This window comes from Natrix helvetica (assembly GCF_964273705.1).
Source record: "Natrix helvetica genome assembly, chromosome: Z".
Classification (NCBI taxonomy): Eukaryota; Metazoa; Chordata; class Lepidosauria; order Squamata; family Natricidae; genus Natrix; species Natrix helvetica.
Window position 1 is genome coordinate 18,067,444 of NC_138554.1, and position 25,789 is coordinate 18,093,232.

At 43.1% G+C, this 25,789-nt stretch overlaps 1 protein-coding gene across 2 annotated transcripts; it reads left to right on the top strand.

Moving 5' to 3' along the window:
- The first annotated feature begins 213 nt into the window (after positions 1-213).
- On the top strand, positions 214-25,789 carry METTL17 (methyltransferase like 17). 2 transcript variants are annotated; one of them, XM_081970742.1, is made up of 14 exons: positions 214-435; positions 4,102-4,255; positions 5,755-5,910; positions 7,946-8,033; positions 8,823-8,904; positions 11,880-11,953; positions 13,106-13,200; positions 13,463-13,533; positions 15,727-15,834; positions 16,886-16,954; positions 18,148-18,189; positions 18,802-18,894; positions 22,472-22,656; positions 23,184-25,789. In XM_081970742.1, the coding sequence occupies exons 1-14, from the start codon at positions 367-369 to the stop codon at positions 23,338-23,340; spliced, it is 1,443 nt and encodes a 480-aa protein (XP_081826868.1). In that variant the 5' UTR covers positions 214-366; the 3' UTR covers positions 23,341-25,789. The 2 variants fall into 2 exon arrangements, with proteins under 2 accessions (XP_081826868.1, XP_081826869.1); XM_081970743.1 differs by lacking the exon at positions 214-435 and adding an exon at positions 663-777.

Below are 25,789 nucleotides of genomic sequence, written 5' to 3' on the forward strand. Positions count from 1 at the left end.
AAGGGCTCGGGATACACAGCCTGAAAGCATCGGGTCAACCAATGAATGAACCGAATCTGAAAGATTTATGCAAATAAACCCCCTTGTCATAGCTTTATTAAAAAAAAAATTGAAACCCCGCCTATCCGCAGAGTTTTAGGAAAGGACGCTGATGACGCAAAGGTGCTTCGACAACCAATCAGCCGCTCAGGAAGCATTGCGTCCGTCCACTCCCACAAGTAGCAAGGTAACGCGAGCGAAAGAGACGCGCAGACGCCTTTCTGCGTCTTTCTTCGATCCCTTCCCAAGATGGCGGCCGCGATGGGTCGTCCAGAGGGGCGGGTCTAATTTTGCGCCTGCGCGCTGAGCAGCAGGTTTCTGCTGAAGATGGCGGCAATGAAACATTTACGGAAAGCGTGTCCCCACGCCGGCTTTACTCCTTCTTTAATAGTCAAAGTGAGACTTTTTAAAATATATAAATATGTATTTCTCTCGCTCTCTGTTTGGTCCTTCTGCGTTTTGATTAATTGGTTGGGTGAAGGAGGAGCGGGCGGGCTCCACTGAGTTTTAATCTGGATTAAAGGAGAATGTATGTAACTCAAATTAATTCAAAAGCTCTTAATTAGGGCTGTGCAGATAAATTACCGTTAAAAGGGAATTAATTAGGGCTGGGCAGGTAATAACCGTTTTAAAGGGAACAAGCGGTATCCGCCGTGCGGGTATTTCTACCGCAAAACGATGTAGTGAGATAAGGCGAGGCTGTGGCTGATGGGTGTTTTAGTCCATCTTGCAATGAAGGTGCGAATTTGAAAGCGAATCGTCCATGGAAATCTGGTTCAGACTTTTCTTTTTAGAGAAAAGATGGGATATTAATATACTAAGACTGCATTAATGCATTAATACCAATTAATTAATAATTAAGTATTAAGTAATGTATTAATATTAATGTATTAATTAATATTAATTACTGTATTAATTAATATTAAGAATATTAATGATATTAATGTGCTAAGTGTATTACTATTATTCTCTTCCTTCCTAGTACTTATCTCTCTCCACTCATGACCAAAACCGAGTTGCTGGTATCTTTACAATTTATATTGTTTTATTTATTTCCTAGTATAATATGATTTTTTATTAGTAACCTATGACTATCACTAAGTATTGTATCATATGATTCTTGAGGAATCTATTCTATTTTATTTTTCTTTAGGCACACTGAGAGCATATGTACCAAACACAAATTCCTCATGTGTTCAATCATACTTGGCCAATAAAGAATTCTGTTCTGTTCTATTCTATTTAATATAATTATTAATAGTTTCATGAGAACTACTAGAAAATGGGTGACCGTGAGTTCTAGTCCCTCCTTAGGGTGAAAGCCAGCTGGCTGACTTGGGACCAGTCGCACTCGCTCTCAGCCCAACTCACCTCACAGTGTTGTTACGGGAAAAATAGGAGGTGGAAGGTGTGTTGGGTATGTTTGCCATCTTAAGTTATTTGTATAAATAAAGGCAGGGTATAAATAAGTGAAGAGATAAATGCCTGAACGATATTGAGGGTGGTCAAAAAGGGTTCAAGTTTAACAAAAAATGTAGGAGCTGCTAATTACAGGTATTCCTCAACTTATAGCCACAATAGACCCCAACATTTATGTTGTTAAGTGAGTTTTGCCCCAATTTGTGACTTTTCTTGCTATAGCTAAGTGAGAATCTTGTTTCCTCCTTGACTTTGCTTATCAGAAGGTCACAAGAGGTGATCATATGCCCCCGGGACACTGCAACCATCATAAAAGTGAGTCAGTTGTCAAGCATCCAAATATAGGTAAATTATGTGACCACAGGGATGCTACGACAGTTGTAAGTGTGAAAACGGTCATAAGACACTTTTCATTGATGTTCTAACTTCAAACGGTCACTAAATGAACTGTTGCAAGTCGAGAACTACCTGCATGTTAATCTCATATTTCCACAAGCGATCTTATGTATTAATGTTACTTTTCTTTTGCAATTAGTCATGTGCCATGCATCTGAGGAAGATGGGCAGTTAGGAAATATGAAATATAAATAAATAAACTGATCTGTGTTTTCAACCGTAACCTAACACTAACTTTTATCCTTCAGTTGATAAAAGTGAATTGTTGGTGCAGCCTCTTAAAAAAAATAAGGTGGTCAACGTGTTATATAGTTCTAGATTTTTACATAGATTTTGATTGGTATTTGCTGCCCCGTGTCATGAATTTGAGATAAGCAGCTGTGTAACTTGGAATGATAAAATAAAATCACTGGTATTTCGAAGGATATCAATGCTTAAGGTCCAAAAGAAGGCTGTAGTAAATGTTCTAAACAAATATTTTGCCAATCAGTGCTTTCAGGGAGGAACTTCAGAAGTCTTAATGTGGATTTGGGTATTAACCATTTTCAGCTCCAATTTTTCACGCTACCCCACTCTTTTGCCTGTTAAATAAGAATTATTCCAGGACAGCAATTTCTTAGGAGAACAAGATGCTTCTGTTCCAGAAACATAGCAATGTGGCTAAGTTGGTTTTAATTCAGGAATACAGTTATACTCTGGTCATCATTAGAACCATGTACAGTATTAGTTGTGATTTCAAAGGTGCAAAATAGTAACTTTTAATTATTTCTATTGTAGCAGAAGTTAACATGTGTGCCCAATGACACATTGGAAAGTCAGAAAATTACATCTTGTGAGTAGGGCTAAGACGCTGAGCTTGTCAATCAGAAAGGTCGGCAGTTTGAATCCCAAGTGACGTGTAACAGAGTGAGCTCCCGTTACTTGTCCCAGCTTCTGCCAGCCTGGCAGTTTGAAAGCACGTAAAAATGCAACTAGAAAGATAGGAACCACCTTTGGTGGGAAGGTAACAGTGTTCCATGCGCCTTCGGCATTTAGCGATGCCGGCCACATGACCAGGGAGACGTCTTTGGACAGCACTGGCTCCTTGGCTTTGAAACAGCTGAGCACCACCCCCTAGAATCAGGAACGACTAGCACATATGTGCGAGGGGAACCTTTACATTCTTTTTTTAAAAAACAATATATATTTTTATTGTTTTACCTTTAAAACAATGCAGTACCGCAAAGTCGAAGTGACCATACATACACATTATATACAACTAGTCTCAACCATTAACTATTAGCCTACTTAATACATTGTCTATCCTTCTGTCCAATCACAATATATACAGCTTGTTCCAGTCTTGTCACCTTGTCTTATACCAATCATAAAATCTGTTCCAGACTTCAAAATATTCTGATTCCCCTTTATTTTTAAGTTCAAGAGTGAGCCTATCTGCTTCCGCACAGGCCAACACTTTTCTGAGTTACATCTAGCTCTGATGGTGTATTTTCTTTTTTCCAATACTGCGCATAAGTTATGCGCGCCGCAGTTAGTACATGTATAATTAAAGTACATCTTTCTTAAACCCCTCCGGTATTATGCCTAGGAGAAAAAAAATCTGGTTTAAACAAAATTTGGTCTTCCACCATTTGTTCCAACCATGATTGAATCATTTCTCAATATCTTTTTGCCTCGTTGCACGTCCACCACATACGATAAAAAGTGCGGGAACCTTTACATTCTTGTGACAGCTGTACTTTAGAAAGAACCTTGTACAGATAGTCCTCGACTTAACAACTTTTCATTTAGTGATCATTTGAAGTTACAACCGCACTAGGGAAAAAAATGATTTATGACATTTTTTACACTTACCACCATTGTAGCACCCTTGTGGTCATGTGATCAAAATCCAGACCCCCTGACAACTGGCTCATATTATGATGATTGTGATGTCCCAGAATCATGTGATAACTTGCAATGTTCTAACAAGCAAAGTCAATGGGGAACCCAGGTTCATTTTACAGCTGTGTTGCTAAACAATTGCAGTGATTCGTAAACAACTGTGGCAAGAAAGGACATAAAATGGGGCAGAACTCACTTAACAAACATCTTGCTTAGCAGCAGAAATTTTGGGTTTCAGTTGTGGTTGTAAGTTGAGGACTACCTGTAGTCCTACATGATTTTTGGCATTTTGGGATTTGCAAATCTTACGATTAAATAGTAAAACTCTGCCCTATTTTTTTTCCTCCTTCTCTCCTTGCTCAGAGGTTGGCGACCATTGTTCCCAAAGTTTCTCAAGTAGACAATTCTTCAAATTTCCTGAACAACGTTCCTCACCGAAAACACCCAGGCATCCTCCATCTCAAATGTGTGAAGCTTCCACCTGAGCTAGTGCAAGCAGTTACCTTTTGGGTAGCACGTGAGTAAAACGTATTAAAGATTTGGGTTGTCTGAGCATATCAGCTACTGCAGTGATGGCTAAACTTTTTTTGGCTCGGGTGTCGAAAGTGTGTGCGCACAATAGCGCACATGCCCACACCCATAATCCAATCTCCCCGCTTGCCCCTGCACATGTGTGCATAACCCCATTGCCCCTCCCACGCATGCATGCAAGACACCTCCCCCACCCGCCCTCCTGAAGCCTGGGGAGGGCAAAAACAGCCTCCCCCTTCCGGAAGCCGGAAATGGCCCATTTCTGAGCTTCCAGTTAGCTCATTGGGCCCGTTTTTCGCCCTCCCCAGGTTCTGGAGGCTTTCCTGAAACCAGGGGAGGGCGAAATTCGCCCCTTCCAGCTCTCCATATGCCCTTCGAAGGCCAAAAATCAGCTGACTGGTGCGTTGCAGCTGACCTAGGGCAATGGATCCCCGTGTCTTGGTTGAAAGTATGCTATAGGTAATTCCAGATTTACAACCGGCTACTTAGCAACTGTTCAAAGTTATGATGGTACATAACCCAAAAGTATATACCAGTCAGATTTGACGTTCCAACCATGACCTCTGAAGTCATCAATCAATCATTCAGAATAGAGCTGGAAGTGATCTTGGAGGTCCCTTAGGGATCTCCAACCCCCTATTCAAGCAAGAGACCCTTTATCATTTCAGACAAAAGTGTCTATCCAGTCTCTTAAAAACCTCCAGGGATGAAGCAACTACAGCTTCTGACAGCAAGCTGTTCCACCGGTTAATTATCCTCACTGTTAGGAAGTTTATTCTTAATTCCAGGTTGCTTTTCTTCTTGGTTAGTTTCCATCCATTGTTTATTGTTTTGCCTTCTGAAGCTTTGGAAAATAAGTTGACCCTCTCCTCTTCGTGACAACCTCTCAAATATGGAATACAGTTATCATGTCCTCCCCTAGTTTTTCTTTTCTCTAGACTAGACAAACCCAAATCCTGCAACCGTTCTTCATATGTGATTACATTTTGGATGCTTGGCAACCAGCCCACATTTATGGCTGTTTGCAGCATGCTACAGTCACATGACCAAATTTACAATATTTGTTTGCCAGAAACTGGTGTTTACTTCTGTTAAGTCTGTTGCCGACATGATCCATTAACAACCATGGTGATTTCCTTAAGTGCTGCCACAAAAAAAGGTCATAAAATCAGGTTGGGCACATGATGACTTGACCTGCTTAAAAACCTGTACAATTACAACCATAATTCTAGGGTCAATTAAGTCCTACCCGTACTGTCCCTAAAACAGAAATGACAGGGTGAATTCAGTGATCCTACTTGTTTTTCAGTTTGGAGAGTATTATTTCTCTATTCTTCCACTTAAATCTATCTCTATAGTTTCTTTACCAACAACATTGAATTGGTTTACCATTGTCTTCTGGGATGCTTTTTAGATTCAATGGCTGTTGTAGAGCCCAATGAAACTTCCTTTGATTTCTTTCATGAGTTTTGTTCTTTCTCCCAGAATCCCCCGTACGCGATGTGAAGAAGAAATCCGAGTCTTTTAGCAACTACCTCTGGAGCCGCAAACGCCCGATAGAGTTGAAAGATCTGCAGAAAAAAGCGCAACTCCTGGAACAGAAGCTGAGGAAGGATGCAGAAGTCCTGATCCAACAGAAAGGTGAAAGTGGGGTATGGATGATAGAGAGAAAACAGGAGCAACCATACTTTTTAATTTTGGTTGAAGTACAATATCAGAAATACACAGGATAGTTAAAAAGAAGAGTTGGGAGAACTGAAACTTGAAGGATGAATTATATCTATAGTGTCGAGTCACAGTACTTTTCAGAGCGATGGTGTGCATTTTGGATTCAAATTCTGTTAAGATACAGCCTGTTGTGCCTTAAAATGGCTTCTACTGTACAGCACAATGGAGTTGCCATGGTAATGGCTTCACAGTACTTCACAAGGGGGCTCCCTCCAGTTAGGGGGATTGGTTCTTAAAAAACAAACAAACAAAACCCTAGGCCCTCAGCTTCAAGCAAAGAGGGCAAGTTGTCGGGGGTGGTGCCTGCTAATGCAGATAATCACCTCAAAGGCTGTTCCCTGTAGAATTTTTCTCAGGCTGTTGGCCAAGACAAATAGGTCTCTACTTCTCACCACAGTGAGTGATGACTTTTCCTGGGCAATGCCGAGACATCAGCTAGTTCTATATAAATGAGTCTCGTATTTCATTTTACTTGCCTATACAAAGGCTACATCTCTAAACAACCAGCTGATAGGTGGCAAGTGCAATCAGGGCCTCAGTCCTTTGAGGGAACTGGTTCATTCATTCACCTTCCTAATGCTGCAATATTAGCTTTTTGGCCATAGTAACATGCGCAGAGAATCTGTTTATGTTTTCCAACAGTCAAATTCCATGCACCAAATATATATATATAGGTAGTCCCAAGCCTATGACCACAACTGAGCCCAGATTTCTGTTGCTGCACAAGACATTTGTTAAGGGAATTTTGCCTCATTTTACGACCTTCCTTGCACAGTTGTTAAGGGAATCATTTGATCATTAAGCACATCTGGCTTCTTCCATTGATTTTGTTTGTCAGAAACCAGCTGGGAAGGTTACCGATGGTGATTACGTGACCAAGGGACAGTGCAACTGTCATTAAATACCGTAAATGCCAGTTGCCAAGTGCCCGAATTTTAACCACAAACCTGTGGATGGGGATGCTGCAACGGTCATAAGGGCGAAAAGTCACTTTTTTCAGTGCTGTTTTAACTTCAAACGGTCACTAAACAAGTGGCTGCACGTTGTGGATACCTGTAATTCCAAAGAATATTATTCCCTGAAAATTTTAGATTTTTTTGCACAATTTATGTAATCAATTACTGTATTTTTCGGAGTATAAGAGACACACACACACCGCTAAAAGTCGGTGAAAATTTTGTTGCGACTTATAAACCGAATATGGGACCATTTTGGGGCTCCCAAACACTCTGCGCGTTGCGTTTTCGCCCTTCCCAACTGTCAGACGCATTCTGCAGGAAAAAATGGGTGTGTTTTTGGCGAGAACAGGACGCACGGAGGAAGGAGGGCAAAAATGGGCATGTTTTTGGCCTGCAAAGTGCTCCTGGGAGCTGGGGAGGGCGAAAACAACACGGAGGCCAAAAACTTATTTTTTTCCTTTTTTTATTCCTCTAAATCTAGGTTTGTCTTATAGTCTGAAAAATACAGTATTTTCTCACTAAGTATAGGACTTTGTAAAAACATGTTTTAAAGAAGCACTTATCCTTATAGTCCAGAGAATACTAAATATTAGAATGTTAGTTTTTTCTTCACTTTGACAAAATACATGGAGATCTTGGCCATTTACTCTCTGTCAAGACACTTATGGAATTGTTGAGGCCCTGCAGAAAAGGTGGGACGTGACTCTTAACAAATAAATAAAAATAAACTCTCTACGAAAGTTTATTTTTTCAATCAGGATTTTCTCCAAAGACAGCAATATAAAGGGGCCGGAATTCCAAAAAAACTCATTTCTCTGAATGGTCTTGGATTGATCACTGTGTCTTAACTGATCCTACTTCTCAGGGCTGACTGTGTAGATAGGCTGATAGGAGATTGAGCGATGATGTATATTATCTCACAAGGGTGAGATAAAAATGTAATAATTGCAACAATAACACTAGTATACTTTATCATACATCTTTTTTAGGTGGATCTCTAGATGAAAGTGATGAGAAGCTGAAGCAAAAAGTTTTGACTGTTATTCGTAAATCAACCTACCACTGGGAAGAATTGAAGTGAGTGTTTATAATTCAAGATTCTGATTACTGGAGGAAGACTTAGTTGACCTACTTGTTTTAATCTCTTTGAATCATAAAGTCCTGTTAGTTTTTCTTTTCGTATAAGGTAAAGGTTCCCCTCACACTTATGTGCTAGTCATTCCCGACTCTAGGGGGCGGTGCTCATCTCTATTTCAAAGCTGAAGAGCCAGCACTGTCCGAAGACGTCTCAGTGGTCATGACTAAATACCGAAGGTGCATTATTACCTTCCCACCAAAGTGGCCCCTATTTTTTAACTGCCAGGTTGGCAGAAGCTGGGACAAGTAACGGGAGCTCACTCCATTATGTGGTGCTAGGGATTCGAACCGCCGGACTGCCAACCTTTCTGATCGACAAACTCAGCATCTTAGCCACTGAGCCACCGCATCCCTGTTCTTTTCACATAATTCCTTCCTATTATTATGGGTGTTGGTGTTGTGATGATGATTTAAGCTCTTCCTGATTTCAGAAGAACTTTTGGCTGTTTACACTTTAAAGAAATACAAACCTCTTCTATGTATGATGAAACAAAAATGGAAGGGCCTCCTAAAACACTCTCCCAAGGCCTGGGAGAAAAGCCAAATATTTATTATCAGAATGAGAGCTGCATCATTGTATGCTGTGTATATGTATGCTCTTTGCTTCCACTTTATGGTGGCTATTCTCATGACTTTGGGTGACTTCGGTTTAGCCGTGGGGCGAGGGTTGTTTGGTGTAGCTTTCTCTTTTTATATACTGACCACAATTGCATTTTTTTCCTTCTCGAGATATACCGAAGAGCTCAGCTTTCTGTACATGGTCAGCCGGATGGATGCAAACTATGCAGCAGTGAGCCGAGCTTTCCACGAAGTAAGTTGCAGGTGTAACTTCCGGGGTGCAGTGGCAAGATAGCGCAGGGAAAGCAATCCAGCAGGGCTTCATGGAGGGAGCATGGTGATAACAGCAGGCTTAGAATCCTGTCACTCTTCTGGACTTGAATATTTAACTCAGCTTTGTAACAGCGACAGTAACAGAGTTGGAAGGTCATCTAGCCCAGTGGTGGGCAACCTTTTTTTTCAACTGAGCCAAATCTCGCCAAAACCACGATTGAAATTTATTTTGAGAGCCACATTTTTAAAACCGAAAATACATAGTGTACCATCCTGTTTTTAGTTTCAATAAGTTTTTATTGAGAATATTCTGCATGCAAGTATCCACATAGGTCGGGAGGATACAAATAACACAACTAATAAAACAAAAACTTTAGAACGATATTATTTATCGATAACGTTAAATTCCGTAAAATTTGCCTTACAATGTAGAGAAAATTACATCCTGACATTGACTGACAAAGTCACAACCACTAATGTGAACATTGGCCTTGCATTTCCTTGGATAGTTTGAGTAAGTCAGGTTTGTATGTTGTTGTTTTTAATTTCATCTCTCTCTCCCACTTTCTTTCTTTTTTTCTTTTTCTTTCTCTCTCTCTCTCTGGCTCTTTGTCTCTCTCTCCCTCCCTCCCCCATCTCTGTCACTCTGTGTGTGTGTGTGTCTGTCTGTCTCTCACTCACTCTGTGTGTGTGTGTGTCTGTCTCTGTCTCTCCCTCTGTCTCTCTCCCCTCCCTTCCTCTCTCTCTGTCACTCTGTGTATGTGGGTGTGTCTGTCTCTCACTCATTCACTTAATCACTCACTCTGTGTGTGTCTCTATCTCTGTCTGTCTATCTTTATCTCCCTCCCTCCCCCTCTCTGTCTCTCTCTGTCTGTGTGTGTGTGTCTGTCTGTCAGTCTCTCTCTGATTCCCTCACTCACTCCCTCTCTCTGTCTGTCTGTCTCACTCACACACACAGACACACACACTGTGGTCACCTTGTTGAGTGTTCCAATCACATTTGAAACACTCAACAACTGGCCTGCATTTATTGTATTTTGCAGCATTCTGCAGTCATAGGACCAAAATTGGTCCTATGACTACAGAATGCTGCAAAATCCCATAAATGCAGGCCAGTTGTTGAGTGTTTCAAATGTGATTGGAACACTCAACAAGGTGACCACAGTGTGTGTGTGTATGTGTGAGTGAGACAGACAGACAGACAGACAGAGGGAGTGAGAGAGGGAATCAGAGAGAGACTGACAGAGTCTGACAGAATCAGAGAGGTACTTTTAACTACCTGGCAGCAGCGTTTTGCCTTGGGGGGCTCCTCAGAACATCCCAAGACTTTGGAGGGAAGCTTACAACCCGGAGCAGGAGCAAAGCCCCTTTCCCAACTGGCCCTTCCTCCCTCGGAACGCTTCGGAGGGAAGCTTCTGCAAAAGCCCGGGCGAGTGACAACAAGTTCCTGCCGTTACGAAGTCTCCGAGGCTGTAATTTTCTGAGCTGTGCGCGCGCGCCTGTTTTCCACGGTGTAGAGCAGCGGCAAGATTCTGCGCGGCGAGCGATGATTCCGGGGGCCATCCGGGAAGATGAGGAACGCGAGGGAGGACCCTGCCCCCCCACTGATGGCCTCCGGAATCATCGCTCGCCGCTGCTCCACGCCGTGGAAAACAGGCGTGCGCGCACAGCTCAGAAAATTACAGCCTCGGAGACTTCGTAACGGTGGAAACTTGTTGTCACTCGCCCGGGCTTTTGCAGAAGCTTCCCTCCGAAGCCCGAGAGGAGGGAGGGGAGCGGGCACCCGGCACACAGAAGAGCTGCATTAAAGGGTGTAAAGAGCCGCATGTGGCTCGCGAGCCGCGGGTTGCCCACCACTGATCTAGCCCAACCCGCTGCTCACACAGGGGACCTATACTGCTTCTGTCCAGTCTCTTCTTAAAAGCTTCTAATGATCGGATAACCCACAACTTCGGAAGGCAATTTGTTCCACTGGTTGATTGTTCTCACTGTTAGGAATTTTCTCCTTAGCTCTAGATCGTGTCTCTCCTTTATCTTCTTCTTTAGGAAAAAAAGAGGTTGATATTTTTAGGGCCCAACCACTGATTATCGGCTTTTGTGCAGTAATAATCATTTAATAGGATAATCCAAAACTACTGTTGAAACACGTATTCATATTCCAGAACTAAATTTAGCTGATGAGTAACTTTTCCTCATACTCGGCTGTATAAATGTGATAGGAAAGGAGACAGTTCCTTTACATTGGGTGTAAGGTCCAGAAGTCCCAAAATATAGCCATACCCCACTGGTTGTTTTGGCCTTGAATGTCAGGTAGCCTGTCAGGTAGCTGTAGGTGCTCGTTTCTAGCAATTGAAATTGGGATGATGTGAACAGGGCCTGTACTGCAGCATCCACTATTCTTTTGAAAGTCAGTGAAGATAAGCTCATAAGTAGCATCTCTGCCAAACTTAAAGCATAAGGCCGTGATAATGAACCTATGGCACATGTGCCAAAGGTGGCACGCAGAGCCCTCTCTGCGGGCACAGCAAGCTGTTGCCCCAGCTCAGCTCCATCATGTATGTGTGTGCACCTCCCGCTGGTCAGATGGTGTTTTGGTCTCTGATGTGCATGGGAGACACGTGCGGGGGGGTCACACACACATGCATGGCGGGTCCACGTCCCGCACCCAATTTTTTGTTCCAGGAAACTTCAGGGAGACCTGCTAGGCGCAAAATGGGCCACGGGGGGGGGGGCGCATGTGCAAACGTTGGGGGCGGGAGGAGCACAGGGGTGCGCTTGCTCCATGCATTGCATTATGGGTATGGGCTTTCGGCCCGTGACGACAAAAAAGTTAGCCATCACTGACATAAGGTCATTTTTTAAAAAAATCATGTCTTATTAAGTTTGGCGAATATTATACTGTCCTTCCAAACTGAGAAAATGACCCCTTTTCCTCTGCAACTTTGTTCCCTTCAGATCCAGAAGCGAGTCCCAGATTTCCAGCCCAAAACTTTGCTGGATTTCGGCTCGGGTACCGGTGCTGTCAGCTGGTGAGAATCCCCTTGGAAGGGAGGAGAAGCTGCCTTTCTCTGCAGCAGCAAGGGAGGCATATGTCCCTCTTAGAGGGAGGGAGTCCCTAAAACAAGGGGAAGAGAGGGGAAGGCGATCTTTCGTTGGCTATGGTTTCACCGTAACATTTTTGAAGGGGATGAACGCTGCCAAGTTAGCCGTTGCACATGCGAACTGGGCAAGTTTGGGTTAGTTTTCCTAAATGGCGAGATTCTGGGAATGGAGCTCCCCACCTATTTTGAAGAGGATCCTGTGTAGAAATGTTTACAAAATAGGGGAAAATCTTTCAGCCAGGTCTCCATAGTCAGTATAAGTCAAGGAAGACAAGGCTAGCGACAAAAGAGATTCAAGCAGTATCCTTGTGACAGGAATGGCTTTCCACTGGGGGAAGCCAACAGAAGTGGATCTGGTGGGGGATGTGGAGGTAATGTGTCTTCATATTTATAACATTACGGTTTTTCCCTGAAAATTAAGACAGGGTCTTATTTTGTTTTGACCCCTCGAAATAAGCGCTTGGCTTATTTATAAGGTCTTATTAATAATAAGGTCTTATTATTTTTGAGGTGCAGGAGGCATTGAGCATAGTCACCTCATGGCTGCTGCTGTGTTGCAATATTTTCGGGGAGGGCTTATTTTAGCGCATGCGCTCAAAAGCCCAATGGGGCTCATTATCCGAGGAGGTCTTATTTTCAGGGAAACGGTATCATCATCCATCCATCCATTCTATCTATCCATCCATCTTCCCTATTTATTCTTCCATCTTTTCTATCTATCTACCTACCTACCTACCTACCTACCTATCTATCTATCCTATCTATGCTATCCCCCTGCCTCCCTCCCTCCCTCCTTCCTATCTATGCTATCTATCTATCTATCTATCTATCTATCTATCTATCTATCTATCTATCTATCATCTACCTACCTACCTACCCACCTACCCACCCACCCACCCACCCACCCACCCACCCACCTACCTATCTATCCTATCTATGCTATCTCCCGCCCTCCCTCCTTCCTATCTATGCTATTTATCTCCTATCTATTCTATCTATCTATCTATCTATCTATCTATCTATCTATCTATCTATCATCTATCATCTATCTAATCTATTTTGCTTTTTTCTACACCTTAGGGCAGCCCATAGCATCTGGGGCAAAAGCTTGAAAGAATACATGAATATTGATTGCTCTGTCCCCATGCTGACCCTGGCAGAGAAGCTGATGCAAGGTGAGATGGTGCCTGAGGCTGTCTTTTTTCCAACCGAAAGTGTTTTCCTTTTTAATTTTTAGACCGGCAGATAAACTTCCTTTCAATTAGGCCCCAAAGGTGATTGCTCATCACTGTTCTCTTCCTGACAATCATACACCTGTACCTCCTTCACTTGTGGTTCCCCTGTGTCCCCTTCAGGGTCATCTGTTGAATTTCCACCTCTCTCCCATTAACAGGCCCCTTTCTCTATGGATTTACCTGTTGTCTGTTTTCTTCCTAGGCATCTCTGAATCCAAAGAGCTTTGCTTTCCTGGGGTATACTTCAGGCAATTTCCCCCTGTTGGGCCAAAGGTACGCACAATTCACATAGCTGCATTCCAAAGAGACTTGAGTCCCTGAAGACTTCATGAATGTAACATGCCAACTCTTGAGAGCTCTGTTGATCTATGGGTTGAGGATATTCAGTGCAACATTTTCCCTGTGGAATCTTTCTAGCACTCTCACAAGAATTTACTTTACTGACTTGTTTACAAACTCCGCCTGATTCCATTGTGGCTTGAGGAATTGAAACTGATCTACTTTGGGCGCATTAATTTATAGGCTGGAAAGTTTTACGATAGTATTATAAAATGTTAGAAACTATTCATTTGGCTTCGATTTAAGAAAAAAGGACTCCTATGCAGTATATAAAAGAGAGCTCTGTTTCCCAATATATGTAGATATACTTACCTCATAAATATTTTAAGTAAATATATCTACAATTATATATTTTATGTTTCTGTGTACGTACATACAGATGAAACTCGAAAAATTAGAATATCGTGCAAAAGTTCATTTTGCAACTTAAAAGGTGAAACTAATATATGAGATAGATTCATTACATGCAAAGCAAGATAGTTCAAGCCGTGATTTGTCATAATTGTGATGATTATGGCGTACAGCTCATGAAAACCCCAAATCCGCCATCTCAGAAAATTAGAATATTACATGCAATCAATAAAACAAGGATTGTACATAGAGCAATATCGGACCTCTGAAAAGTATAAGCATGCATATGTACTCAGTACTTGGTTTGGGCCCCTTTTGCAGCAATTACTGCCTCAATGCGGCGTGGCATGGAAGCTATCAGCCTGTGGCACTGCTGAGGTGATATGGAAGACCAGGATGCTTCAGTAGCGGTCTTCAGCTCTTCTGTATTGTTCGGTCTCATGTCTCTCATCTTTCTCTTGGCAATGCCCCATAGATTCTCTATGGGTTTCAGGTCAGGCGAGTTTGCTGGCCAATCAAGCACAATAATCCAACAGTCATTGAACCAGGTGTTGGTGCTTTTGGCAGTGTGGGCAGGTGCCAAGTCCTGCTGGAAAATTAAGTCAGCATCCCCATAAAGCTCGTCTGCGGAAGGAAGCATGAAGTGCTTCAAAATCTCCTGGTAGACGGCTGCGTTGACCCTAGTCTTAATGAAGCACAGTGGTCCAAAGTCCAAATCACTTTGAACTAGCTTGAACTATCTTGCTTTGCATGTAATGAGTCTATCTCATATATTAGCTTCACCTTTTAAGTTGCATTACTGAAATAAATGAACTTTTGCACGATATTCTAATTTTTTGAGTTTCACCTGTATAGTTGTACAATTGGAAGAAGAGACTGAATTGCCATCTGTTAGAAGTGGTGTAGGGTCTCCTGCTTGGGTGCGGGGTTGGACTAGATGACCTACAAGGTCCCTTCCAACTCTGTTATTCTGAAGAGCCATTTAAGGCATGGAGTCTGATAGCAAACTTGTTAGTGCAAAAATTATGAGAAAGGAAAGGGAATTGGTAATTGTACTTTTCCTCATGGTTGGAATAGTTTTCCAATAACCAATCATTTACAGCAATGTTTTTTTGAAACTTGGCAACTTTAAGATATGTGGAATTCAACTCCCAGAATTCACCAGCCAACATGTAGAATGATTGAATAAAATGAGAAGCTCTTACCAGGATGATTCTTTTAATAGAAACTAGCTGATATCCCAGCATTGCCTGGGTATTTATTTATAGGGGGAAAATGTCCGGACCAAATGTAATTTCTAATGTTGGATTTTCCCCCTTACCAGAGGGAGCCCCCTTGTGGAGTACTGTGGCAACTCCACTGCACTGTATAATAGCCATTTTACCGCAGTACAGTAGAAGCCATTTAAAGGCACAACAGGCTGCATCTTAACAGAATACACATCCCAAGGGGTGTTATGAATGTCTTACCCCCCACTGTATTTTTCTCCAGAGAGTAAGTCATCTGTGTACCAAGTTTGGTTGAAATTGCTTGAGGCATTCTAGAGTTATGCTGGAACATACACACATACAGCCATTTTTATATAGAGAGATATATTTGTCCAACTGGATCCTCATGTTAGGCCTGGGAGATGTACGGATAAAGAGAGCATGTCATATTTGGCCAAGATTTCAACTTTCGAAGCCAAGTACTCTTGATTTCTACCAATTGGCTTTCTCAGACAGACTTTGTAATTGGAGAATAGTTTAATTTCCATTTTCACCTTCCCTTCCACAGATGACGTTTGACCTCACAGTATCCGCTTTCTCTCTCAATGACCTGCCAACCTATGCTCAGAGGAAGGCAACAGTGAAAAACCTATGGAAAAAAACCAACAACTTTCTGGTAAGGGACATGCACTGAATTGCCTGGATGGATTCAGTCCGTTGATGCGAGATGGCCACTCTCTGCTCTGCCTTGAAACTGCCTGGTTCACATGAAAACTTTTCAAACTTTTCTTTTGAAAACTTCTTTGGGTTGAGAGATAGCAGCCTGTGGATCGTGGATCGCCCTTAAGCACTCTTTTTGCATTCTGCTGAGTGTTACCGGCTGCAGGAAATTTGCCCATTCTTTAGATGGTGGTTGCACCATCTGATGGTGCTGCCTGAAAGCTGCTTCAGCCCCCTTAGCCCTCTTAATTGCCCTTCTCTGAACCTTTTATCCACTTTATTGGAGTCCTCATTCTTGTTAAAACAGATTTATGTGATAAAAAGGATTTAATTTATCCTATGTATAGCCTTGGAACAAGAAATCGACACAACACAACACACACACACACACACACCCTGATCTGCCTTTCTCAAAGAGGCAAGGACCAATGGTACTCTGCAAGGATGGGATCAAATAATTTCACAACCACTTCTCTGCCCTAATGGCCAGGTGGGTGGGGGTAGCCATGGTGGGCATGGCCATGGGGTCTGACAGGCAGCACTTGACCTCCTGCACCCCCTGGGCGCAAATACGGGCCCCGAAGGGGAGCCTCCCCCCTGTGCCCCGTTTTGGGCCTAGTAGGCCTCCCTGCTACCACAAGGATCAAAAACGGGTCGTGAGGGGAGATACCGCACACACCCTGTTTTGGGCCTAGTAGGCCTCCCTGCACTTACCTGGGAGCCAAAATGGGGCGCGGGATCTCCTGAAAGGGGCGAGGCAGGAAGGGGCGGGACCAGCCAGCAGTTTAACAACCGGTTCTCCCAAACCGGCTGAATCCCACCAATGGTACTCTGTCTTTGACTGCATGAAAGAAGGTGTCTTCTCAGTACTTGAAGAAGGAGACCAGTATGGGAAAAAAGGTCAGGATTTTTTTTATTTTTAAAGTGTTAAATGCTGGAGTGACAACCTGAGTTGCAGGTCCTCCTTATAGTCTACCCCTCCTCCTCCGTTTTATATCCTTTTCTAGGTTCTGGTTGAAAATGGAACCAAGGAAGGCCATCAGATGCTCATGGAGGCCCGAGATGTCATTTTGAAGGTGAGTCACCTTTCTTCAGTTAATGGCCTGCTTAAAAGAGGGAGGGGGAGGTGGCAAAATGATGGTGAAAGAAAGATCGTGCATCAGATATGTCTCATTAGATGGTTCTTAAGTTGGGGATAATTTCATGTGCTTTGCCAAGTTTCTTTGAAAGCGCAGATACAATTAATAAGTATCTGGATTTTGGTTCTCTCCCACATGCATTGCAGGTGTCATTTAATTGTTCCACTTCTTCTTTACACCTACATGCTCATACAGGTTCTCCAAATCTGATTTCATTAAGCAGTGAATGGATTATTCTCTCCTACCCTAATTGCAGGGAGAGTTACCTCTATTCTGAAGTGAGCGTAAGGTGTGAGCTTTCAGGTTCCCCACCACCACCACCACCACACTTGAAGGGATGGTTGTTGTTTTTCTGCAGTCTTGATTTCATTTAAATGTTACTTTCCCAAATAATGTTCCAGACTGAGGCTTCCCAAGAGCATGGAGCGAACTCTGGTCCTGACAAAAAGCCCTTTTATCAATTTGCTGCGAATTCTGCTCATTCACATCCAGCAAAGTCCTTCAAGGGAGGATTTACAGTCACAGACCTTATCTAGCTTGGAGAGCTGCCAGGTTGATATCTGCAAAACTTGGCAAGGAGTCTCGGAGAGTCAAACCAATTAATCAAACAAATTGTGTCCTGCAAACTCCACTCCCCTTTCGCTCCTCTTTTATTCCCTCTGGGAGGGGCCCTTCATCGTCCACCTGTGGCCTTACTCCCAAGTTGACCCCTTTTCTTTAGCTATTCCCTTCGTCTGGCAACTCTGCGCATGCGCACACTGGGAACAGGCTCCAGCTGTTCGTCTGCCTCACTGATGTCCGACTCTGAAGGCAGATGATAACTGGCATACGGCTCTGGCCCCCTCTCTGCCTCCGACACAAAGCCCTCATCAGAGCCTTCCCCAGACTCCAGGACTGGCCCATGTTCCTCCCAACCTCCTCACTGTCCGAATCTGCTGCCAGCTCTGCTGACGGGCAACAACAAATAATTTGTTTTGTTTCCGTCTCTGTTTATCCTCCAGGCTCTGAATAAGTTGTAGAGGTCACTCAAAAATCGCATATCATAGTCTATGAGCTTCCATTTTAAGCTAATAGAAAATTGTGGAGGTCACAATTTTTACTGATTGAAGCTTTTTTCATTTGGTTCTCAGGAGGCAGAAAAAATAAATGAAGAAGCTCATGTTTTTGCTCCGGTAAGTACTGAATTATATCCAGAGTTACATTGACCAAAGCTACATTAGAATGTAAAAATGTCTCATCTGCTGTGTTGGACTTCAAGAAAGTCTTGTTTTGCTCTTGGATAAAGGAGAGATTCAATCTGGACATAAGGTGAAATTTTCTGATTTCATCACCGGAAGCTTTCAAGAAGAGATTGGACTGCCATTTTTCAGGAATATTGAAGGGTCTCCTGTTTGGGCAGGGGGGTGGGGTTGGACTAGATGACCTACAAGGTCCCTTCCAACTCTGTTAATTTGTTTCTGGAGGGTTTTTTTTTTAAAAAAGTCAGAATTCTTACTTTTCTGACTCTGAACCAGATCTTTGATTGTGAGCCCAGAAAACATGCAAATCTTGGCTTTTGACCAGAACTTATTTTGTTATTGGCACCCTAAAGATGAAGAAATGTTAATGCAGGAACAAAATGGAGCGTGGGAGAAAACATAGCATTGCAATACTTGATTGGTGAGCAGGAACAGAAATTGTATAAAAACAATACCTTGAAGCACAAAAGAGGATTCTTGTGTTCATCGAGGCTCAGGGTTACTAAAACATAATAGCCATGGACTTCTCTCCTTTTACTTGTCCAGTGTCCTCACCACTTGCCTTGCCCTCGATTGTCACGGGATAATCCTTTGCCGTGCAACTTCCTCCAGCAGTATCAATCCCTGCCTTTGTCTTGGGTAAGTCTGCCTGCCTGCTTGTCTTCCCTTGGGAAGAGATGGGGTGATAAACCTGTGTGCTTAATGCGTCGTCCTGCCCACCCACCCACCCACCCCGGATACTACAGCAGAGATCTGGGTGAACTAATAGGGTCTGAGCAGACCAAATCAAGTCTCTGTCTTCTATTTCTTTGCATGGTGCTTCTAGCATTCTTACATAACTGTGGGAACCTTCTACAGATATTCCTCAACTTATGACCAGTTGCTTAGTGACTATCCAAAGTTACAACTGACCTCTCCAAAGATTCTTAAGAAAGGCCTGGTGTTCCGAACACCCACCCACCCCCGTAGTCACATGACTGTATTTTGTCTTCTTGCCCATATTGACAATCGTGTGTGTGTGGGTGTAGATATAGATATGTTGTAAATCAGTGTTTACTTTCAGTTTTTATGTGTTAAGACCTGGCCTGGGTGTTCCACAATACTCCACAAACTTTACAACTTCCTAGTTCTGCATCTTCTGAAAATCCAGCCTGCTGGTTCAAACAGGAAAGCGTTACCTTTTTCCAGACTTCACACAATCTTAAAATTGTATTCCTGTGGGAGGGTTTGTAAAAAACCAAAGTAGGAAGGCCCAGGAATGAAAACTAATTGTGCTATAAATTACGTAACAATACAGCTAAGACTACTATTTCACACATATCTCATATTCTTACCTCTTGGTAAATAAACTATAATTTGGGAATGAACTGGGAGGTGAATGAGTCATGTAGCTATGTCAAATAGTGCCAGAAATTGAACACATACTACTATCTGCTGATTCCTTGCTTTGCACCCAGTTTTTAGCAGAAAACATCAATTAGACCCAACGGATTCACTTAATGACTATGGCGCTCACTTAACACATAAAACTAGCACACACACAAAACGTAAAATAACTCAATATCGGCACGAGTTAAGGCCATAATTATTGGCTGAATTATGGACGCACCTAAACATGCTTGGAGAACTTCAGAACACAGCAATCCCAATAAATATTTGATATTTATGCAGGACTTATTCATGTAACATGGATTGGGTGCAAAGCAAGGAATCAGCAGATAGTAGTATGTGTTCAATTTCTGGCACTATTTGACATAGCTACATGACTCATTCACCTCCCAGTTCATTCCCAAATTATAGTTTATTTACCAAGAGGTAAGAATATGAGATATGTGTGAAATATAACCTTTGGTGGGAAGGTAAGAGCATTCTGTGGCCTTCGGCGTTTAGTCATGTCAACCGTATGACCACGGAGATGTCTTTGGACAGCACTGGCTCTTCGGCTTTGAAACGGAGATGAGCACCGCCCCCTAGAGTCAGGAACGACTAGCACACATGTGCAAAGGGAACCTTTACCTTTAAATTGATCATTATTACTGACATACATAAAGACTTGAAAACTGTGACCCTGCTCTGGAGTACAGGTAGTCCTCAGTTAACCACTATTATTGGGACGGGGAACTCCTTCGACACAGTGACCCAGTTGTATATATATTTTTTTAAAAAATCATGTGATTACAATATCACAATTTAAGGTGGCAGTTCTGGTTGTGGTCGTTATGCAAATCACAGGCAATCCTTAAACGCAGTGTGACTTTGAAGCAACTTTTACTTCTTGCCAGTTTCCTCGTTGACTTTGCTGTCAGTGAAGGTCCCAAATGGCAGTCACATGACTGCGAGACACTGCAAATATTGTAATTTAATTTTTTTAAGCAACAGAGTCGGAAAGGATCTTGGAGGTCATCTAGTCCAACCCCTTGCTCTTGTAATTGTGTGCCATTTGCTAAGCACCTGAATCACAATCATATGATCGTAGGCATGCTGCGATGGCCACAACGTTAAGCACAAGCTCGGTCTCCTTGTTTCATTGTTGTCATAACTTCAACTTCAAACTACTGCTGAATGAGTGGTCACAAAAATGAGGATTACCTGTACCTTATTCTTTCTGTTGGATCGGAGCGATGAAAGCCCCCAGGAATAGTTCATGCACCAACCCAGAAAATAGCAGATTTATATACCTCTCCATAGTTTTTTACAGCCCTCTCTAAATGGTTTACAGAGTCAGCATATTGTCCCCAACAATCTGAGTCTTCATTTTACTGACATCAGAAGGATGGAAGGCTAAGTCAACTTTGAGCTGATCAGGATCGAACTCCTGGCAATCGGCAGAATTAGCCTGCAATGCTTCATTCTAACCACTGCACCACAAAAAAAAAAATCACACATCAGCCTACTTTGAGAATATTTCTGAGTTCTGGAGATAAATTGAACCATTTTGCACCCTTGTTTATTTGTTTAATGTTTTTGGCCACCCATCTTAGTCAATGGCTATAAATGCGGAAAGACCAAGGGGCTTTAATCAGCTTTCTCTAACCTAGATGGATTGCGTTACAATTCCCTTGCAATGGAAGCCATCCTGGCTTGGAAAGTGGAGAGTTGTTGCTGTGTGTAAATCTCTCATACAATTATGTCAGAGCGTGCACAGCGTGTCTACTATTTTGAGACAATCCATGAACAAAATACAGAGGTTTGTCTTACAAACAGTGGTTTATATACAAGACTTCTATATACAAGGCATACAGGACATATTTATATACGTACAAGTTTCTAGGCACGGCTAGGCAAGCAATCAGTCTCCAACTCTACACGGAGGAGAACTACTATGAAGATAATACACGAGAGAGAGGCACCCTCACATGGGCTCTTATATAGACAGCTTCTTAAAGTAGCAGTAACCCTGCTGACACATCATCTTGGTTTACAAGCAGCAGCTGGTCAGCTATTAAAACTTCCATTACCCTGACAAAATTATAGTGAAGACTGACTACAAACCTTGAGATAAAAGAAATGAGAGATTGCTACAGGATTCCTAACAATGCATCCCAAGGCCTGTTGCCCTGGCCAGATTTTTTTTTTGTTGGCTTACAGATGGAAGTCAAACTTTCTGGGGAGGCTTCCCAATCCCTACCCTACCCCCATATCCCATATCCCTCTTCTCCGCCCCCCCCCCCCCCCCCCCGATTTTACATTTTACACAGTTTCAATTAGAATTTATATGTTGTTGTTTCTGGAAAATATGGCATCAGCAATTGTTTCTAAAAGGGACGCGGTGGCTCAGTGGCTAAGGCGCTGAGCTTGTCGATCAGAAAGGTTGGCAGTTCAGCGGTTCAAATCCCTAGCGCCGCGTAACAGAGTGAGCTCCCGTTACTTGTCCCAGCTTCTGCCAACTTAGCCATTCGAAAGCACATAAAAAATGCAAGTAGAAAAATAGGAACCACCTTTGATGGGAAGGTAACAGCGTTCCGTGCACCTTCGGCATTTAGTCATGCCGGCCACATGACCACAGAGACGTTTTCGGACAGCGCTGGCTCTTCGGCTTTGAAACGGAGATGAGCACTGCCCCCTAGAGTTGGGAACGAATAGCACGCATGAGCAGGGGAACCTTTACCTAATGTTTCTGCTAGCTTTCCTTCCCTGGATTGTGAGAAGAAGGCCTAACTTTCTAAGATCATTCTCTCCTATGTGCGTGTGTGTGTGTCTCTCTCTCTCTCTCTAGAATCCTCCACACAAAATCGAGAGATTTTCTTTCTTGATCCTGGCCCGGGGATCAGGGGAGTCGATGGAGCCCTGGCCTCGCATCACCCAGCCTGTCCTTTGCCGCAAGCACCACGTCCATGTGCACCTGTGTTGCACTGATGGCACCCTTCAACATGCCGTTGTGACATCAAAGAAACATAGCAGGTACTCGATTTCCCCTGGAGGCATAAGAAGCCCTAGGTCCAGGCTCCACTCCCTGAAACCCAAAATTAAGGGGGTAGCGCTAGATCAGGGGTCGGCAACCTTAAACACTCAAAGAGCCCCAAAGGTCCTAACCAGAAGCCCCCCGTTCAATTCTGGAGCAGGCCAGAAATCCAGTTTCCCCACCATAGAGTCTCCTCCTAGTGTGGCGTCTTTTTTTCCTCTACCTGTCCTAAACAAAAGCCCTATCAATTGTGGAGCTGACAGGAAAATGTGCCTCTTGCCATAGAGTCTCCTGGTGCGCCCTGCTTTACCTCCTCACCACCACCACCACCACCACCACCACCAACCAGGTAACTGGAAGCTCCTCTCAAAATTGTGGTGCCGACTAACGATAGGAGCCACAGCAGGCGGATGAAAGAGCCACATGTGGCTCCAGAGCTGCGTGTTGCTGACCTATATCTAGGGCTACATTCAAGTGCCTATGAATGTATCCCTTGGGGGTCATGACCTCTCTTTGCTTCTTGCAGAGATCTCTATCGATGTGTCCGGAACAGTAATTGTGGCGATCGACTTCCTATTCTGGCTGCAGATATAAAATCCGTTTTGGAGGACAACTCAACTGCCGAAGACCAGATAAACGATTCCCCAAAAATGAACACCGCTCCTTGTCAGGATCAGAATTGATGATTCCGGCATATTTTCATGCTTCCTTTTGGTATGTTCATACTGGATGTCTTATCTCAGATTGCTGGTTTCTAGAATCTGGAATTCCTTACGCTGTTTGGAGCTGTAGACCCAAGGTTGTTTCTGCTTGGCAGTGCGTGTATAATCAACAAGATCGAACTGTGGTACACCTCAGTCCGCATTCTATGGATAATGGCGATTTTCTTGGAACCACTTCGGACAGTATCAGATGTGGTGGATTGAATTCAACTTTTTTCCCCCCCTTGGATATTAATACCAAGCCAAGTCAGGTATCCGGAGATTTAATTACCTGTGATTATGTTGGTGGGAAGTTTGAACATTCTCACAAGACGCAGAGATAAACCCTTTGGTTGACTTCTTCAGTCTTGTGCTCTACAAAGAATTTGGATTGCAGATTGCATTTCTAGCCCTTGGCTGTGAGAGCTAACTGGACCTGATAAAGAGAACATAAGAGTGCCTGAATCTACACTGCATATATCTCTTTCTGGATTATTCCATTTGGGTTGGAATTGGACTATTTAAGTAGTCCCGTCCTTCAAAACATCATCTATAAGATTAACTGAAGGTGATAAAAAAATAGCTTATTAACATTTTCAGATACAGAAGGAGTGTGTTACACAAGAAATGCAGTAACACTCCCTTCCGGTGAAGTAGTAGAAGCAAAATTAAATGGGTCAGCATAATATTTTTCTGTTCTGAGTGACACTTGGTTGCCCTGAAACTCACAAATATGTCTCCTACCTAATTTTGGATTGGTTGGTCAGCAGTTTCAAACGCTTGGCTTGGTTGTGGTTTTGTTTCTTCCTTGCTCTGTCTTCTTGTGTGTTATGTGTTTAGCTAAAGAAGAGAACAATATTTTCCCACTTTTAAGAGAAGGCTTGGTAGTGTGTGTTCAAATAAAACGGCTTGGAGATCCTGAGTGAAGAGGAAGTGGGAGACAGTTTTGGCTGACACGATAATGCAAAAGGGTGTGTGTGTTTATGGCCACTTTAATCCCAGCTCTCAAAAAGATGCCAAGTAGTTTGAAATTGGAGAGTGAATAACGTGGGAGGGAACCTGGGATTAGTAGGTTTGGGATTGGTTGCTGAAGGAGGAAGATTTGGGCACTTCATAGTTTCATTGTTTTTTAAACTCCTCTGCATGTACCCAGAGACCTTTGGGGGCCCTCGGTGCTCTCTGAGCTTGCTTCCTAGGCACTGATGTTACCCTGTTTCCCTGAAAATAAGTCCTCCCCAGATAATAAGCCCAATCGGGCTTTTGAGAACATGCGCTAAAATAAACCCTCCCTGAAAACATTGCAACACAGAGGTGACCACGCTTGCCGCCTCCTGCACCTCAAAAATAATAAGACCTCCACGAAAACACGATCAAGTGCTTATTTCAGGGGTCGAAAGAAAATAAGACCCTGTCTTATTTTTGGGGAAAACACAGTACCTAGTTGGGTAATGAAATGTTTGCAAGAAAACAAACAATCTCAGAGAGCACCAAAGACCCACCATGTCAACTTTGAGCTACAAATATTCTCCGTTCTTAACGATAGTACCCAGAGGCCTATTTGGGCAACAGCAATAGTATTGACAAAGCAAGCTATGGATATTTTTCTGCCACTGCCACTTGTTTCACGTAGCCGGTTGAATCTTTCTGTCGCCAGCGGAGATGGTGACGTTGGGGTCTCTTCTAAGGAGACCCCCTACTGCCTCAGGAGTGGATCAGAAATCCTACCTCTTCTTCTGCAGTGAGTGAAAGGCCACACATATCTCAGCAGGCTTTTTATCATTGAACTGGGGTGATCTTTGGGTTAGGCCACCAACATGCTCTACTTAATGTTTTCTCAATCATGCTGAGGAAGGGGCGGGAAAAAAAACCTTTATCGCCCAGATCTGTAGTACCCCCTGCCTGAGTCTGATTCCTATCTATTGTCTCTGGAGATTCGCAGTCATCTAGGTCGTGGTTATCTTAAAGGTGCTTTTCCAAGAGGCAACTGGACTTTCTGGGGTTTTTTTCCCCCCTTTCTTTGAAGACGTTTCGCTTTTCATCCAAGAAGCTTCTTCAGCTCTCAGCTCTTGAAAAAGCACCTTTGGGATATTCCTATCCATTCTTCCTGAAGTCCCAATCTGGCTGCCCCATTTCTACCACTTTGATTTGCACAGCAATAAGGAGAGATTGGAGGTCCAGTTACCGTATTTTTCGGAGTATAAGGCGCACCTTTTTCCCTTAAAAAAAGAGGGTGAAAATCTGGGTGCATCTTATAAACTGAATACAGCATTTTTGGCTCCCGAAACCCTTTCCCCCTTTGCAAAAATGGTCCTGCAGAAGGTTTGGGAGGCTTACAGAGTGCTTCTGGGGGCCGGGGAGGGGAAAAATGAGCGAAAAATGGGCCCCCAGAAGTATTCTATAAGCCTCCTAAAGGCTATACATGCTCTCTCTT

What these genes read in the sequence shown, in the direction of transcription:
- METTL17 (XM_081970742.1), top strand. Translation starts at nt 367, where the DNA reads ATGGCGGCAATGAAACATTTACGGAAAGCGTGTCCCCACGCCGGCTTT. An exon ending in TGAGCCGAGCTTTCCACGAA is followed by an intron (nt 8,905 to 11,879) that starts GTAAGTTGCAGG and finishes TGTTCCCTTCAG; the next exon opens with ATCCAGAAGCGAGTCCCAGA. An exon ending in AAGCTCATGTTTTTGCTCCG is followed by an intron (nt 18,190 to 18,801) that starts GTAAGTACTGAA and finishes TTACTTGTCCAG; the next exon opens with TGTCCTCACCACTTGCCTTG.